Consider the following 19,657-nt stretch of genomic DNA (forward strand, 5'->3'; position numbering starts at 1 on the left):
TTTCCTGCTCTTCTAATTATGAAGCAAGATCTAGCATCAGGGATGAGTCAATTACTCTCTGAAGCCTGTGTCAAGCACCCTGAATATAAACTACCATAGTAAAAAAACCACTACTTCTGACCACTGTCATTTTGACCACGTACCTTGGATTGAAATCTAGTCAACTCTGGACCTCTGGATCACATGGACTGCACTTCTGTGAAATATCTGAGAGCACATCTTTTTTTGTAGAATTTCAGATGTTAGTTTATTTAAAAAAAACACCACACAACAACTTTACTCAATTGGAGTAAAGGACTTTACTCAATTAAAAGTCCTAATTGCAATCTCTCTAGAATGGGTCCATCCAAAATTTTATACTCGGAAAGAGTGAAGGGGGCATTTTGTACATTTATTAACTGGGATTCTACCAGAAAGACAGCTTAAAGAATGAAGCAAGAGAGCAAGAGCTTCTGCCTCACAAGCATAATCATAATCCAGATAAATGCAGTGTATTCACAGGGCCGGAACAGGTACAAACTGCCACCCACATTGCTCAGTGGGAAGAGAATGATGCTGTGGAATTCGTATGCTATCAGACAAGCACTTTTTGCTTTTGTTTTAGCCGTGGCATAAACTCCTTATCTCAAGCACATCCCTCAATTTTATCCTCAAATGAGACAGGCCACTGAAACACTGGTAAATCAAGTTCAATTGAATGAAGAGGACCTTGCTACTGAGGACTCTCAGGATAAAGAGCTGAAAGAGGGTAGATATACAGGAGGTTTACAACTTTTGAATTAAAATGCTCAGAAGTATTTAACACTCAAAAAGCAGCTAACTTCTGAATTAAGAACAGCCAATGATAATGCTAAAAATTTCCATATGATGAACAACAGATTGCTGCAAGTAAACTTGCAGCTTCATAGACCACCATAGATGGGAATGGCAAAAAAATCAGAAGTCACAACAGCCCCTATTTACTGTTTAGCATTTGTCTAGAACTGTTTAGAAATTAAGGCCTAAAAAGAGATTTTAAACGTCTCATACTGAAGTTGAAAAAATTCAACAAAACTGCAGTATGCAGTTAAACATAAATAATTATGTGTACCTGTACAGGAAGATAATTCAGTTAGATAGCAAAGAATTACACATAAATGCCCTAAAGCTGCGAGCAGTATGGGTTAAATCACTGTACTGTCACTTTAGTGCAAACCATATAGTCCTGAATTAAAAGGCGAATATGTAGTTTTAAATCAATTCTCCAATGCAAATCTGAAAGCCACTGGTATACTAGCATTGAAAAGTCTTTTTAAAAGGCTTTCTGTTCTGTTGGGTTGGAGGTTCAAATCACAGCTGAAAATGTAAATGCAATCCATTCATAAGCATTCAACAGAGCAGTGCAATGATGTTGTATTCTAACACTAATCTACAGTTAGTTGAGGAAAAACTGTCCTTTTTGTCCAATTAAGTTTTCTGTCTTGAAGAATCCTGCATTTGTACCAATCTATCCAACCCTAGTGGGAGCAAGAAAGCTCCTGGCAACACTGCATAATGACTTTGACCTTACAGTGCCTGCATTACTCCTCAAACATGAAACCAGTTTTGTACTTTCTTGGTAAAACTGTTGTGCCTGCACATTTCCTAACACTGATCTCTCAAGAGAAGAAACAGAACTTATTCTGTTATTAGAATATCTTATTACGGCTGCCAACATAATCGCTAAACTTAGACAGCATTACGTGATATGCTTGGAGACTAAACGCTTTTGGAAAATATACTGCTTTATCTACATCCTATAAGGACACTGTTCCTCTGAACTTCTCACAAAAAAAAAACCAAACCACCAAAAAAATGTCCTCAAGAACATAACCCCAACAAGCTTTCTTCTCCCATGGTATCCTGGAGAGATATTGCAGAAACTCCTGGAATTAGTAAAAACTAGTATGCAATAACAATAACGGAAGGTAAAGACATATCACTGTGGCTCAGTGAAGAGATACACGAAGCAAAAACATTGTTAATGCATAGTATACAAAGCTTTGAAGCAGTGTGTTAAATAATTTTCTAAATGAATTTGTAGCATTTTATAGCAACCATTAGTACTGTGTGCCATATACACACCTGCAGTTTTTCCACAAGGATTATAAATCATAGAATCACAGAATGGTTTGGGTTGGAAGGGACCTTAAAGATCATCTAGTTCCAAGCCCCCCTGTCATGGGAAGGGACACCTTCCACTAGATCAGGTTGCTCAAATCCCCATCCAAACTGGCCTTGAACACTTCCAGGGAAGGGGCATCCACAACTTCTCTGGGCAACCCGTGCCAGTGCCTCACCACCCTCATAGTGAAGAATGTTGATTTCGAGACAGAAAGCAGAACTGTTCCTTTACCAACTGCTGTAATAAAGCTAACTTAAATAGTAGGATAGATTGCCCTTTAAAATCGTCTTCATCTATGGGCAATTCAGCCGGTATTTTCACTGCAACTGTTTGTGGTTCAGAACAAGAAGCTCAGTCAACATCCTATTTCTCTTGCTTCGTAGCCCAGAGACGGGCATCACTAATGCAGGCAGAAGAACAGGCGGATATATACAACTGAACATCAGATCTTACAGTTGGAAGCTGGAGTATTCATTAGTCCAGTAGGTCTCAGAGCAGACAGCAGAAAATGGTATTAAAAAAAGAACTGTACATGGAATATTAATATTTCTTAATATTAAGAATAATTAATATTTATAATTAAAGAACAACAGTGATCAGCTGAGCCATTCAGTTCAGTGTTAGTTCCAACTATTAGAGAACAGAACTGTCACAAAGATAGCAGCTCCTTGAGCCAACCACACCATCTATACTAGTCTATCGAGTTCCTACAGAAAAATTAAGCTTTTTAAAATTATTATTATTTTTAAAACAAATTTGTGGGATAATGGAACTACCATTGGGAAGACAACAAATCAGTGGCAGTGTGGAGACTACACACATTGCTAGCAACTTACTGCATTCCCAGTACAGCCTGATCAAAGACACATCTCCTTTTTTTTAATATCACAATACACTAGGAATTTAACTTTTCCTTTCATGGTATCTATGAAACCACACTGCTGAATTTACAAGCCATCATGTTGTTCTTGTTTGAAACTACCTCTTTTGCTGTGCACAATGTCAACAAGTTCCTTTAGATCATTATCATCTAGCACATTTAGTGGATTATGCAAAGAAAATCATGCATCTTCAAAGAGGTTCCAAGAGTTAATGATCAGTTTGAGCAATCTGGAATCTACAGCACCAGGAAGAAATACAGGGCAGTGGTACAAATATTACTGTATGTTCACTGACCAGCCAACAACCCACTTCCATTTTGCAGACAAACATGGAAAATTCTCTATTACAGTGGAGCTGGAGACAAAAGTCTAAGTCATCCTGCTGATTTACATTGCTGTAGATGTTCTAGGCCGTAAGGAAAAGTTCTTCTCAAATTGTGTTTTGATGCATTTCATGATTACCAGCAAGCTGATAAATAGAAATGTTATTTCCTCTACATCATAAGTTTGGGCTGAAGAGCGCCTTGTTACATCTAACACAGAAGATATTCAACTGCCTGCCTCCTCTGTCAGTAATTCATATTTCAGGCACAGTCAGGCCTCTATCAAAGTCTCCAAAGACTGAGGTGTCAAAACCATAATTTTTAGAGAAAAGAATACGTAAAAGAATGAAAGATTACATGCACTTCTAATTGCAAAACTACTATCAATGTAGAGTCAGGTTAATGCATACAGTCAGCAAACAAACTATGGGTTTATATACAGCTAAGAGAGTAGGCTTATTAGTACAGCAGATGCTTATTACAGCTGGGATGTAGAAATAGGCTAGAATTAAGGTTGAAAACACAATACAAGAACTAAGTGATTAAAAGTAAGGAAAACAAACCACCAAAGTCTGTTTATTCAAAGCAGTAGTCTACGCAAGTCTTGAGACAAAATGGACACTCAAACCAGTTTTTTTCCCCAGTGTTAAAAGGGAACGGAATCAAAGTGGTACGAACAGGAAATCCATGATGATGATGAAACATTTGAAACTAAAAGCAGCATCAAAACAACCTCTGAAGAGAAACAGGGCAAGGTGGAGCAAGAAAAGTGACTCCATAATTGCACCTATTTAAGTTGCACCTATTTAAGGTACAAGTTTACCAGAGAAATGTGTTATTCTGCCAATGAATTTAACAATTTTATCTCAATATTTGCAATCATTTCTGTAAGCAAGGCTCTTCCTGTAAGTACAGGGACCTCTCTTACACAAAGAGAGAGGCAAGGAGAAATAGGAAAACTCTACCTGGACAGATCTACATGGACAGAAGAGGCCAGGCTCAAACTCTTATCCTTGCTTTCTCTAAACTGGCCGGCCTAGAACCAGCTCTGTTCCAGCAGATAAAAGGCTATAATGGCTATGTACTATACCAGAATTAACATATCACAAGAAATCCTCCTTCCTAAACTACACTGTGCTCTAACTATTCATAGGTTCTTATACAAAAAAGCACAAGTTCTCCTGAATGAAATATATCCTCCTTCTTTGATAGAAGGTAGGTTTTGCTGTTGTTTTCATGGCTAAAAAAAAGTCATTAAAAGATCCACTACAAACACACAAGTACTAGAAAAGAGAAGCTAATTATTAAAAAAATTTACACTGCTATGGCAAAATATTGTGGCGAATTGCTTGATCATTAATCCTAAATATTTCTTTGATGGCATAAATCACTCCAGAAGTGCACATTAGGAATAAACAAATGCAACCTCAAATAGGCACTGGTCTTCAGTAATTTAAACAGTTAAAAAATATATACATATGTTGAGTTAAATAACCAAAGGGTGGATCCAGCTTGTTCCCCTTCAGTACTTACCTTTGTCTAGGAACTATGAAAAGTGCTCGTACTAGTTTTCTTCTGTTGGCTTTTGTATTCATATTCATGCAAAAATCCATTGCTGCCTATAAAGAGAAAAGTCAATATAATACTTCACCTTTAATGCAGCAGGTTTTTATTTAAAGCAATATAGCATGCTTTTCAAAAGCATCTTTTACAGAGCTATTCCTGTTACATGCAGCTGCTTTAAAAACAACCATAAAGGGAAAAAAAAAAAAATCTTCATTTTTGTCTAGAAATAACATAGTTAGAAGACATGTCCAGTTACAGGAATACAGAGTGATTCTCTGGATCAACACAGGAAGAAAGCAGCTTTAGGTAGATGGGGAGTAATTTGTCAGGGAGTCATGGAAAGAAAAAAGGAAAAAGCCAAGTCTACCTCTAAAACAAACTAACACATAAGAGAACGTGCAGACGAAACCAATATCACATGGTATTTGGGCAATGGCTGACTAAGTGAGAAAAAGAAAGTATTTCCTCCAGGTTAAAAACAAATTCAGCTACTGCTAGACTCCAAAGCTTCAAATCTTTATTTCCAATCAATCTGATCCACCATTATTGCTTTTAATAGCGGGGGGAAAAAAAAAAACCTATGACTATACCTTGTCTATGAGGTCTCTGTTGACACAATTTGGAAGCTGCTGAAGAAAAGCATCTACTATAAGTTTTAAATGAGATCCAGTACTGGCTTCTTCGTCCTCTTGTTCTAACAGAGTGAAATAAACAAGCAGCACACATCTTTAAGCTATGAAATATAATGATTTACAATCACATTCCCCAAACACAGTGCATTTGTAATGTTTAGTTGTTAAATATTCATCCACAGGTTAAAAAAAAAGATATAAAGATGAATACAAAATTTCATTTTTTAACGCGAAAAAAAATCCATTGATTGTCTATGCCGACAAAAGTCAAAAGTATCACCTTTAAAACTTGTCTTCCTATTCGTGAAGTTCCCTACCTCCTAATTTATACTGTCAGGAGTAACAACAAATATATATTCCTAGGAAACTATGGTAATTTACTTAAGTGATAAAAGGAGGACCACAAGAAGGCCTGAACATGGGAGAAAATAAAAGGGGGGGGGGGGGGGGGGGGGGGGGGAGGAACCAACAAAACACCTTAATGCAATTGTGGATTCTATTTTTTATGTGTTTGCCCTGCAGAAGAAATAGAATTTTTGATAAAAAATGTCCATTAAGGCCATTCTTTCATCCAGTATGTTCTTGACATCTTTTCACTTGAGACTGTAAAAGCTAGAGGCCAACTCAATTATTTCAGCTGTACAGAAACCAGAGTATAGAGCCATAAAGCAACAAGGATGGAGGGTTGATCACGTAGCAATTGCAAGGCAAGTGACAACTTTTTTTTCAAGCAAATGCTTCCATGTAGTTTGCAACATAGGAAGCAGTGACAGTGAACCTGTATCTACTAATTGAGTCAGTAACACTACTCAAGTAAAAGACTGCAGGACAACTCTGCCATTGAAATTCAGATTTTCTGGCACCAACTGTGAAGATCTCACCAGACCAATCCCCCTACAGTTACCCTTTAATTGCAAAACATGTGGTATGCTTCAAAAATTTTCCAGATTTTACTAAGTCCTAAAGGAGAGTCTAGTTTGCTCTATAAGCACAACATGAGCCAAAACAATGAGTTCTAACACAAATGCTTGGAAAGAACCCTTCCTTGGCCAAAGCAACACAAAAAGACACTACTTCCTGAAAGAGGAACTTGATGATGTTTGGTTTCCTTTCAATTTGAGGACATTCAGCAGTAACAAAAATACCTAGGAGGTATTTGAAAGCAGAACAGAGACAGACAGACTTCAAAAGGGTCAATATGGTAGTGGTGAAATTGCACCCAAATGAACTACAAAATACCCAAGACTTGGTAAAGTCCCTTTGTCTTTACAAGCTATGCAGTAAGGTAAACTAGCATAAAAGAGTGAAGTTCCTTTTTCAAGTTAGTGAGAGGCAAAGAGAAAACAAAGATGCTACATTGTAGGATGTTTTTTCCTTGGGTTTTTTTGGAGATAGCTGGGGGCAGGGGTTGAGCTTAGGTAGAGAAACACTAAGAATTGTTCCAAGGAACACTGCCAGCTACCCCATCTTGAAGATGCTAGAGATTAAAGCAGGTGACATCCCCTCCTCTCTTGCACAGGCAACTAGAAGTCAGAAGAACAAGAGAGAAGGGTTCATTAAGAATGGAGAAAAAAGAGGAAAAGGAAGACGTTCCAGATGCTCAGACAAAAGAGGACCATGAAGCTTAAGGAACCCTGACTCTCTCATCACCCATATACTCAAAGTTAGAGTTCATGAGGATGCATGCAATAGCTCAGATCAGACAATTTTTACTAGCAAAGCTTGTTTTAATGCATTTTTCTGTTTAGATATTTACAGCCACACCTTCCTGTCTCCTTTTATTTTCCCCTTTTTCCCTTACAGCCGTTGTCTCACCTCAGTCTTCTATTCAAACTGACTCAACGCTCTTGAAATAAATAAAAAAAAAGTCTTCAACAATTCAGGCACTTTTCAAGACAATCTTTCAAGAGGCCCTGCTAATCACATAAATTGCAACAGTTCCCAAATGTGTGTCTTCTTTCACCGGTCCTCCTCCTCATTGGAGGGCTACAGATATTCTCACATTATACTTCTAGGTATTTCTTTCTCATCGCAGTACGTGGATCCTTTCCAAGTGGAAAGGCTTTTTTGTAGTACCTGAAGCGGGTTTGGGACTTAAAACAGAAAATTAAGAATTTTACAGTGACAGGAAATGAAATGGTCAGACCTTCCTTCTCTAAGGCAAACTATTCTAAGTATGCAATTCATGCAAAAAATTAGTTCATTTCTTGCTTTTCACTTTGATCCTCTTGAGCTCCAGTCTTTCATCATCACCACGTTTTAAAACTGCATTACATCTTTTTAAAAATTTACTACAAGTAGTAATGTATAAGAATTACAGTCAGACTATTTGTAGTAGTTTATCTGGGTGCAGATCAAATCATGCAGTAAGATCATTGTAGAGACTGAAAGAAAAATTATTTTTTCTTTTTAAACACTTTATATTTAACCAGAAATGCATGCAATCCTGCAATTTTCAGGGAGAAAGTATGAGAAGATCCTAAGGACTTACTGAAGTTGTTCTCCTGCAATGATTGGTGCCAAACAATCTTCTACTTCAGTAACAATAGTTACTTCAGTAACAATAGTTATTTGCCTTCCCCTCACTACACACATACTTTCTGAGAAAGCCCTGGCTCCCTTACTGTTAACATTTTTTTTTTATTTTTACAAAACTGTAACCTTACAGAGGGCTCTCTCCTAGAAACTCCACTCTGCCTGAAAGCTTCAGTCTACTTTGTATAGTATCAAGACAGTGGAAATAACAGAAGTGCTTTTGTAATGCTAGCTGCTATTCCTCTGTGAGATGAGCTTCTGTAATGAATTTGATCATGCAGGAGCCCTCACATTCAGATGGTACGAACCAATACTGTGAGCAAATTGTTGGCTGGATCCCCCTGTCTGCACAACACTTAGACATAAGCATAATGTTAAACATCTTGCTGAATCAAAGCCTCACTGAAGAATGTGTTCAGAATCTAGTCCCAAGTCATCCAAGTCCAACAAATATTTCTTAATGAATATTTTCAGATCTTTTTTAAATTCCTGCTCTCCTGATAGGAACTTTGCTACCTCTCTTAACAGTGTAGCAAAATTAACAGGGTTGACTTAATACTCACTTCAACACATCATCTCTGCTGCTGACCAACCTTACAAAAACTGGCACTAGATATATATTAACATCAGACGACTCCTGCTCCCAGTACCCTTGATGGCTTACGCCCTGGCCATTCCTTACTTAACATCTTTGTCTCCATTCACACAGCTTCATTTTTAACATTTTATCTTCTCTTTTAAAAGCAACCTCAAAACTCACTTCTTTCAGCATGTTTTCCGTCACTATTTTCAGCTCCGGTGCTATCTGCTCCCTTTCTCTTCCCTGAGCATATTGAAAATAAGAAAATTAAGATTCACTCAAAGTCAACACAATAGAGAAAACAAAATAAATTAGCTGAATTCCTGGTAAACAAACCTCTTCAACTAACTGCATCAACTTCCCTTTTACATGTCATATCTTAAACTTAGCTGACTATAGACTCCACCCTTTAGGAAAAAAGTGCAGAAACAGGCACTGCAGTGCTGTGAAGGATGCTACAGCAGGGCAGACCTGCTATAAAAACACACACTTTGGAAAACTGCCTTGTCTCCCTCATATTTGGACAGGGGAGAAAAGACTGAAGAAAAGTGACAGAAGGAGATGCAGAAGTAACAAAAGATATGCAGTACCCACTGTCTGACTGGACTGTCTACCCTATTTATCCTATTTTCCCCTCTATAATTTACTTATTCCCTCTGCCAATGAAATCCACACCCCCAGATTATCACAATAACTAAAGCTACTTTTTTTCTTCATCTTGGAACTTACATCTAAGACCCTGTTATACCTCATGCATCCTCCCTTTTTACACTAATGGCCCATCTCAACCTAGGAATACTCTGGTTTATATTTGTAATACTGTCATAATACAGTGATTTCATTCTTTGCTGGCTTTGCACAAACATTACTACTAACTTACCTCAATTACAGATGCACAAAAATTCAGTACATATGAAGAAAAGTTAAAGCTATATTTTGCAGCTGAAAGACACCTGATTTTCCTAATTTCAAACCTAAACGAATTTTATGTAAGAGAAAGGCTGAAAAAAAAAAAAATCTACCAGTTCACTAGATGGAAATACATCACAGAACTTGAAACAACATCTAAATTCAGATTTTTGTTAATTCGTATATCTGGTGCTACCAACTAGGGGTGTTCAGAATTCCATACACACACCAAAAAAACCCAATCATTGTGTTTCTCTACATGTTTCAAGTAAAGTAACACTTACATGCTGCTAATTTATAGCCTAGTTTTCTAGCAGAATAAGGATTTGGCAATCTATTCTAATTTCCATCATTAATTTACGAAGCTACTTGTTAGTATCAAAGAAATTTGACAAAGGTATAGAATTTGCAAAGACACTAAGTTTCCAGTTTCACAAAAAATAAACTAATGAGCAAGACAATCATGAAGCAATAGTTCTCCACTAAGAAAAAGCCTACACTGAGCCAAATGACATTACCTTCACAAAGTAGAAAGTAAAAGGCTTTCTTTAAGGGCTGGCTGTTTAATGGTAAAAAAAAGAAACCCCATTCTGACACATTTTAGGTTAACCTTTCAGATGGGAGTATGTTTAATGCTCAGCCAATAGGTAAAAACAGAAACTAGTATTGATGGTTAATATTTTATATTATGAGAAAGTATGCATCACCTTCCTTTTACAATCAAAAGCATGATCATCAATCCCTTCTGTGCTGCTGTACATACTCAAACTGGCATTGCCCCCCAGTGAGCTAGAACTATACAGAGACTGCATCTTCTATTTCTGATCTCATCTCCTGTTATTCCTTCCTCACTTCTACAGGATCTCATGTTCATGTTATTTGGCTTTGTCTTTATATTTGAAATAATCTTCATCCTCCTATCAAGTCAAGAATCCCTTCAAAAAAGACAAGAAATATCCATGTTCCTTTAGATGTCTGCTGACAAAGTCTTTTTGGCCTATCTAGCAGGCTATGACCAATCCCAAATGAACTACTCTTTTTCCTTTTGATTCCAAGAGAACATCTATGTGTACCTCCCTTATAGATAGCTGGAACGAAGCTCTTCCCTGTTTTGTTTGAGATCTCTGACCGGAGGTTAACAACTCACTAGAGGTGAACGTCCTGCAGTTAAAACTTAACATCTTACCCAGCTTAATGAGCTGATGACTACTCAGAGAAGAATATAAACGGAAGAGAAAAGTTATTCCAAAGAGGGTATGGCTTTTTCCAACCTGTCTGGGTAAAGAAAGGAAAAACCTAAGGACATATTACATCAAACTATCCTGACAGTTTTCCTTTCAGAAGGAATCTGAAACAGTCTGACTTGAGCTAATTTATTTGAATTTGTGAGGTGTCACAGACCAGCATAGTCCCAAGCTCAGCTAACTTTAGGTGCACAAGAGAATCATCCAATTTAAAGACTCATATGCCCTAACACTTCCCTATTGTCAGCTGAGAGACAGTGGCACTTTGAGGAGTTGTTCAAGCTACTCAACGCCCAAACCCACCGATCCATGTATCAGCCTGGTTAGATGAACCTACACTTTAAACAGCGATACACAGTCTTTGCCAGGGCCTGAACTGCTTTGCTTTGATGTGAACTCCATAGCTTGAAGTTTTGGCTTTAACTTCTTAGCTTTTAAAGCCCAATGCAGTTTCAAGCAAGAGGATGATTAGATTATAAATTCACTAGATCAGGTAGGATTTTCACTTTTAAGCCACAGAATCTCCAGCCAGTGGACTCCAGATGCAATTTTTTTCCACATTCTAGACACAGAATAAGTTTCCTGCTTCAGAAATGAAAGAAAAGAACCTGCATTGGTCCTTGGAAATCCAAAGCAGCAAAACCGATGTGTCTTACAAACTGGGCTCAAAGAAAACACCTCACTTGCTCCTCTATGAATTTGGCTCAACACCTAATGTTGCTTTTCCCACTATTCAGTACCACCGAAAGAAAAACTTCTAACTCATAAGAAAAAATCTTAAGAAACATTTTGCCGCTGTTTCCCCAGTAAAACTCACACAGTCACATTTTCACAGGTGCCATTTGCAGCCCTTTACACATAATTAGAGGTTAGAATTCTTAAATCCTGCTATGTAAAGCCAAAACATCAAAAGAAAAAAGTCTTTAACAAGACAGAAAGGCAGAGCTGAATCTTCAATTTCAACAGAAATTAAAAAAAATATGTTATTTTTCTAAGCACATTTGCACATTTGATGAGAAAATCATTTGTGCACTGAAGTCTACATACCTCTTTCTAGTCACTTTTCAGACAACTGCCTTCACATTTGATTATTTTTAAAAGCTATATGAAGGAATCAGTAACTTTCACTACATAAACCTCCACATAATACTTTTCACTTGTATCTGAATGTCCTGTTACAAATGCATTTTTTTTACCACAATCCTAACAGCTCCTAGCTATTGAAGTTTCATAAATAAATAAATAGTTCTCCCTGAAGTCACTCTATCTACTGACTAAAAACCATCAAGCTCAAAAAAACCAATCAGGAAACAACAAAGAACTCCTAAAACCAATTCTTTTTACCTTGCTCATCAAGAAGCTTTTTTGTAAGATCTTCTGCCTCATCTCCACAGTCTAACTCCAGAGGATCATCATTAATATCGAGGTTCTCCAGCTCCAACTCCAAATCCTCACTCCCAGGTGCTTCCTTATTATCTTTGGCATCTTTTGAATCTATTTAAAAAGTTAAGTAGAAATATTAAACTATTAGATACATGCAGTCATGATTAGAATACAGGAAGACTCACATTGCTTAACCTACATCTCTCTAGCGTCTTAGTCTCGTTAAAAGGAAATGGGGAAAAGAGTATCTCCATCTTAAGACTATACTGTCTCATCTGTTAGGTCTCAGTGGTTTGATATCCTTTATCAAAGGATATCGTACAGCTTTACCCATATGCCTGAAAACTGCAAACATTTACCTACATCGGGGTCTGTTAAGAATTGTCAACAGTTTTCAGTGCTTTGGTTTGTTCTGAACTATACCTGGTACATCTTCATTGTATGACATGCATACATTTAAATAGAGTAAGATATTCAGAAATGTAGCAACCTAAGTCCAAAAGTGCTTAAAATGGATTGCCGGGCCATCACATGGAAAGTGCAAGCAAAAAAACCTTGCATACTGGGAAAGTCAGATAGAAAAACAGTATCCTCCAAAACCCCAGTAAATAAATATCACAAACATTATTCAAAAAGAGCCAGATTCAAAGGTACAAATTCTAATTTAATGTTTGCACTGCATAGCCTTCATAGCTCAACTGATAATAAAATTGACAAAGCAAGGTAAAGAGGAAGTATTTTATACAGACCAAAAAAAAAACCAAACCACCAAAACAAAACAATGCAAAAAGCAGAACAGGAGGAAGATACTGAAGAAATAATATGCTGTGTAGAAGGTCAAATAAAAATCATATTTTCCTTGAACACAAATAATCTATGAATCTGCAGATGAAGATTCAGAAAGGAATATCTAATATTTTTCTTGGACAACACTGATCCAGCATAGAGCATTTTTCCAAGAGATTACTATCTACAACATTTTACTATTCTTTTAGGCCTCCTTTGCAGACTATGCTTCATAAAAAAATAATTTCCAAGGCAAATAACGTTATTAAAATACTTAAATTTTTCAAACAAAAATGTGTCAACTAAGCACTGTACACACCATATGGAAATAGTAGACTCACAAAGCAAGCAACCTGTTCAGAATCACAGACTAATTTAGTCTGGAATGGACCTTGGTGAGGCCTCCAGTTCAACCTTCTGCTCAAAGTGGATGAGCACTGCATTCAGTCCAAATTTCTCAGGGATTTTTTCCAGTTGTCTCTTAAATCTCTTAAATTCCAGTCTCCCTGGGCAAGCTGCTCCAACATCTAATTATCCTCACAGGGAAATTTCAGAATTCAGAAATAAAAGAAGGCCATGAGCTAGAAAGTTGAAATTCCATTAATACTCAACACTGACCTACTGCATGGGTATTAGAAAACCATGTAGCCTGTGTCTTTGTTGGCATTTCCTCAATGCCAAAACACTGCTCTTATCCAAACATGCATCTTCTGTTACACTTTGAGCCAGTGATGGTGAATATAATTTTTATCCCATCATAACTAAAGTCCACCAATGCCTGGTTGTGAACCTAGGGCTGCATCAGAAGTGAAGAACCATCTACTGGAATTTTATACTCAAGACAGTTGGCTACCATTGACAATTTAGCGGAAAAAACAGAATGAACACTAAGATCTTTCAAATAAGGTAAACTTTTAGGTTTCTCACAGAAACGTTAACATTTACTCGCATCAGTTAATCTCCAATTATTTTAAATTTAAAATTCTATCAATATTAAAATGTATTTACTTTTTTCTTCCTTAAAATACCATACCCAGATATAATCCCTTTCCCACATAGTTTCTTCCCTAAAAATTCATCCAAACTGGGGTACTGTCCTGATCACCACAAATTATTTCATTAGAGACTCATTACCTCCATCAAATTTGCATAGCTGTTGGACAAAATATGTTAAAAAATACTCATCTAAGCATTCTACCTCTTGATTCATCTTTGCCGGAGTCCTTGTTCTGGGAACATTTTTCATTATCTTTAAACAAAATTGCTGGCACAAAAGCCTTTAAATCAATGAGATTCTCATAGAAGTTTCTAGCATCTTCGTCTTCCCAGATACCCCCCTCCAGGTCATATTCTCCAGGCTTTCCTGGTGTGAAAATGTCAATACCAGGTCCATGTTCTGCAAAAATAGTGAAACCATAAGAAAGTTATTCACACAAATTTTTCACCTTCTAAAGGGAGGCACCTTTAAAGATTAAAAAAACCCCCAACTTTTAGAAACATGTTAATCTATTTATTACTACCACTGTTTTCAATTAAATATTGCTACATATAAAGTGCTTTTAGCAACCCAATCTTAATATTAGATATATCAATAAGCTATCTTAAAATTGTAAATTTGGCATTGATAGAAGACACAGGCAGCAGCAGAGCGAAAGTCAAATCAAATAAAATCAAGCAGCACATTATGTGATATTAGAAAGGAAAGCTGTAACAGACTTCAACCACATTAGCAAAAAAAGTAATTGCTTCGAGCATGATGAACTGTACCTTACTGTATTCTAAGAACAGAAGTTTAAAAAGAATAATTTTAAATTTAGAGGTATTCAAGAAATACAGCTTTTTTAAGCTGAAGATCACTTCAGACGAAAGGTACGCTCATGATTTCAACAACATCTCTAAACCTAAAATTTGAGATTCATTAAGGCATTGAATAGCTCTGCCAGTTAAATGCTGTACTTCTCAGGAGGTCAGAGCGCCACGTAGTGACTTACCTGGCTTAACAATATGTTCCTGCTCATAACATCATGACCCAATATATACTTCAAACTCATTTTTTAACAATATTAGATTTTAAAACTCTAACATGTACAGTTCTTTAAATACTAAAAAATGCATTACATTAAATTGAAAGGATTATGTTAAAAACATTTTTAAATTTCAATTTATTCCTGTATTACCTGAAACAAACCTAAACAGATATACTTATATTACCATAACTACACAGCATATACAACAGTTACGGTTACATGTTAGGTTTAATTACTTTAATAAAAAACCCTATGTATTATTCATTCTTTGATATCCTTAAGGAAGAAAACCTAAATTAAAAAAAAAATCAATGGGAAGAAATCAAAATCAAAAAATCAAAAATTGAATCAAAATTGAAAAATCAAATCATCAGTAAGAGGGTTTGGCTAGCTTTCCCACCACATCCAAGCCAAGTCCGGCATCCTGTTTACTTGCTTTAAAAGATGGCCTACCCTCAGGTGTTGGTTTCTCTTGGGGAAGGTCAGGCATATTTTCATCCAAAAGATCAGCTAGAGATTGAGAATTGGCCAACAGCTTCTGATAGGACATTGCAAATTCTTCATATTGCTTGTGTCGATCTTCACTCAGCTCTCCTTTGGAGTGAAGAATACGCCTACAAAAATCAAAGTTACAGTAAGACCTTTTTTCTTCAAATATATATTTGAGCTATGCTGAACCATTGCCAATTTCTCTAAGCAAAGCTAACCTCCCCTCTTCGAGGGAACTATGAGAATTCTAGTTTAGACTGCAATAGCAAAAATTTGAGCAACACTATTTCTTTTCCAAACAACCATACTGAATTACCAACTTCAATATCATTGAAGGTAGTACAGTCACAGAAACTCTACCTTCAATGTCCAAAGAGAAAGGCTAATTTACAGGATAATCATGGCAAAAAAAGTCCTGCACTATGAAAAGACTTCTGTAGTAAATTAAAACATACAACTTACATGAAAGCTGGATAAAAGTTGCTTTGCATCTGTAACAATATTTCCTTGCTGTTCAAATGGTTAAATGGGCAATCATCGCAGGAGGCTCAAAAAAGTTGCACATTAAGACCAGCCCATTAATCTTCCAACAAACCAAATTCTTTCAAGGCTATCAGTCCAAATTAAGAGCAGTTACATTTGTTTTTTCACTTGTTCTTTGTTTTCTTTCATGAAACTATCCATACTTATTTAAATTCTCATTTTAAAAATTGAAATCTGTTGTCAAAAGCAACTTGCACTTGGAACGTAATCACTGCTTGCAAGTGCACAGTAAAGCAGTTTCAGGATTACATGCAGAACAGTATAACTCAATTTTCTTACCAAACTACAATTAAGGCCATCTTGGATTTTAATCAAAAAATATCAAGAACTTTCAGTAATTTGGACCAAAACCACAGAACAAGGTAATCTCTGCTAGTACAAAGCTTGTCACAGAAGACTGATGAAAGACTGTCATCCTTGATTTTGGGTTAACTAAGAATAAGCTGGTTGCTCATTAGCAATGTTCTAGTTTGTCCTCAGCTAGGGCTCCCAAGAAGTGCATTTCCCCATCCATGGCATGATCCACTCTGCATGAACAGCTCTTATATGGACAAGGCACAGTCAGTTCTTTACCAGTAAGGGACACTTTGGGCCAGCTGAACTGTTTGGAGGCCTACTACAGCAAAGATACAAATGGGCTTAGATCAAACATGGACTTTCAAAGGGAAGCTGACAGAATGAGCATGCCTAGGTAGTTACTCATTTGTTTTACAGTAGCTTGAATAATGCTAGTAACATTGGACTAACTAGATGTAACCACTGACAACACTCCCTGCACTGAGATGAAAGCATCAGAAGATAAAGTTTGAAATTAGGTGTGAATGCCATAATTCCTAAAGCAGGTTGCATCACTACATTATCATGAGGCTTTTATTAAGCAGTAAGTATACAATCACATTCTTGCCAAACAACCAAAACATTTTATGGCATAAAAATTCTAAGACAGTTTAAGCAACATAAGTCGAGGGATAATAATCTTGGCTTTTTTCAGTTCCAGGTTAGTTGTAAAACAAAAGTCATCTTTGTACACCACACATTCACAGAGTGAGCAACAAAATCCCTGTCTGCTCAGAAGCAAAACTTGACACAGATGTCTTGCTAGAGGGCAAGAAGCAGTAACACTAGCAAAAGTTCTATTTCTTGTCCCTTGTTATATAGGTGTGTTTTTGTACATGTATTACCTGCTCCTGCAAAGTAGAGCAAGAAAAAAATAACAAATTAAATAACCACTGACAATTTCTAAAGTACAGAAGTTTAGTTTGCATTCAGGAAACTTGTTAAGTGCCAATTCATAGCCTTTCCATGGAGACAGCTATCCATTAGGTACATATTTTAAGTTTAAAATATACCAGCAGCCTCATAATCACAAGCACTGAAGCTCTGTGCTATGATTAAAAAACAAAAACCCAAAGTGCTGTAACAACAGTACAAGAGTTTCAGTTCTCAGTTTCAGTTCCCAAAAGACAAGTGTTAACAAATTCAAGCAAGCCAAAGCATGCTAAGCAAACTTTAAAAAGCACAATTCATTTTTTAATACAATTAAAAGTACAGCATACAGTACTTATCTTACTTTATGTCTCCTCAGAATTTCATGAAGTGCCACAACGCAAGTTCAGCAGATCTTAAAAACATCCTTAATCTAGACAAAAGAAGTTTCTCCCATATCTAACACTCATTTTTGAAAACTCGTACTAGAATTTGGGGATCAAGTTGTTTCCTTCCAATGACACAGCCTGCACAGGTTTTGCTGTGCCCTTAGCTGTGTAACCAAATGACCATCAGGTTCTACTGTCAAAGCATAACTCAAGGTAGTTTTCCTAATTATCCACTTGCAGAAACCCTTGTGTGTAATAATGCTTTAATTTTACCTACATGATTCAGCAGATAACACAATATTAAAGCACTGTTAAGTTAGCATATTAATTTTCAATTAACTCAACCAATCTGTACAGCTTGAGTTATTTCACAGTCACTCCCCTGACACAGGTAAATTCAAGAGGTATTTACCTGACAAAATATCACGATCTAAACATATGACACTGTTGATGCACAAGAAGGAACAGTTCACTCCCTGTTCACTTCACCAGTTCTGGAATAACAGGGGGAATAAAAGCTGTTGCTATCAGCAAAGTGGATCAGGTTTCAAACACACAGAGGACTGTTTTTTCCAATAGGATGATTCCCTTTTTTAAAACAAAACAAAAAACCAACAAAACCCCCACAACACATCACCACAATCACTTTTCAGAAATCCAGAGTTTAGGAAGATTTCTATAGTATTCACAGACTTCTTACCAGGCAAGTTTCTGTCTTTTACCTCATGCCTTGCACATCCATAGCATGCAAATGCCAAGCATCTCTCGTTACAGACACATTGTAAGCAAATAACATTAAGCAGGAAAGTTTTTTGATGTCTTGTATCTTTAACAAAACTTATTCCCCAACTTTTATTAAAAGCAGCTAAAATAAACATCTACAAGTTCAGACAGAGAAAAATAATAGAATTATCTTCATCCAGTGATAAACCATACTTCTTCACATTCCTTCCCCAAAACAAAAAGCTTTGCACCCGAGTTCACAGAGATAATTCAGATAAGGTGCATAAAGAGGTCTCTAGTCTGATCTACTCAAAGCAGGTCGCTCAGGGCTCTATCCAGTCATTGTTATCCCGTTGTGCAAGTAAACATTAAAATCTATTTCCCCTCCCAGATCACTTATGTTCTCTCATCTTCACCGTTTCTTAACATTCTTCATATCTCTTGGAATTTTTTTTTCACTTTATTTCCTATCTTACAGACTTTTCAACACTCACTCCTTGAAATGCCAGCCAGAACCAATGTGCCCAGAACCAATTATAATTGTGAAAGTATAAAAGTTTATATTCATTAACTTTAAAAAAAAAATAACAACTAAGTCAATAACACACTTTAAAGTAATATGGGACTTGTAGAAATAATGGTAGCTCAAAAGGCAGTTTAAGGTCCTGTGAAATGCACCACTTAGCTGACCGAGACCAAACAGGACCACAGCACAATACCCATGAACACAACGGATTCAAGTTTAAAGCCTTGGTTTGGGAACATCAAATTTTAATGTATTCCAAGCATACATTTGGCTCTGGACCGATGTTCAGCCTTTTAGTTGAAACCTGTGCCTACACACAGTAACATGTTCATTTCTATCTGCTTGGAAAGCATCCAAAAGGATGTAAGAATGACCATGTTTTAATAGCAGCAGTTGGGTTTAGGCTGGCTCCAATAATGACAATTCAGGATGCTTTAAAGAAAAGCAAACAATTATTAAACAATGCGGTCATGGTAGCAATCAAATTATTCAGATCTTAAAGGTGTGTCTATTCATACCCTTCAATATTAGTATTTCATATAGACATTTAAGAGGATTTGAATCAAATTGTCTATACCCTCCAACATTTTATATAATAAATTTGCCCACATTAACAAGGTATCCCTTACACTTTAGTCTAACCTAATTTTTCCTCCATACTGGTACACCAAAAAAAGTAAACAAGCCAAAGCCATTGTGGCATATGCTCCGTTGGATACGTGTGGGTGGAAAGGGAGAAATCAGATTGTGCCAACTGGAAAAGGACAGTACC

General features: G+C 36.6%; 1 protein-coding gene across 6 annotated transcripts in view; it reads right to left on the reverse strand.

Annotated features, from left to right (window-relative positions):
* UPF2 (UPF2 regulator of nonsense mediated mRNA decay) overlaps nt 1–19,657 on the reverse strand; it is a 68,530-nt gene that overhangs the window by 40,413 nt on the left and 8,460 nt on the right. For 5 of the 6 annotated variants that reach the window (XM_075523069.1, XM_075522994.1, XM_075522911.1 and 2 more), the window contains 6 exons: nt 15,463–15,623; nt 14,181–14,378; nt 12,158–12,307; nt 8,841–8,903; nt 5,504–5,607; nt 4,881–4,966 (listed from right to left, as the gene is read on the reverse strand). In XM_075523069.1, the coding sequence (XP_075379184.1) occupies nt 4,881–4,966; nt 5,504–5,607; nt 8,841–8,903; nt 12,158–12,307; nt 14,181–14,378; nt 15,463–15,623 (762 nt within the window). The remainder of the gene's footprint in view (nt 1–4,880; nt 4,967–5,503; nt 5,608–8,840; nt 8,904–12,157; nt 12,308–14,180; nt 14,379–15,462; nt 15,624–19,657) is intronic. The other variant, XM_075523317.1, reaches the window with a different exon arrangement.

Source organism: Mycteria americana, chromosome 1 (assembly GCF_035582795.1).
Source record: "Mycteria americana isolate JAX WOST 10 ecotype Jacksonville Zoo and Gardens chromosome 1, USCA_MyAme_1.0, whole genome shotgun sequence".
Taxonomy (NCBI): Eukaryota; Metazoa; Chordata; class Aves; order Ciconiiformes; family Ciconiidae; genus Mycteria; species Mycteria americana.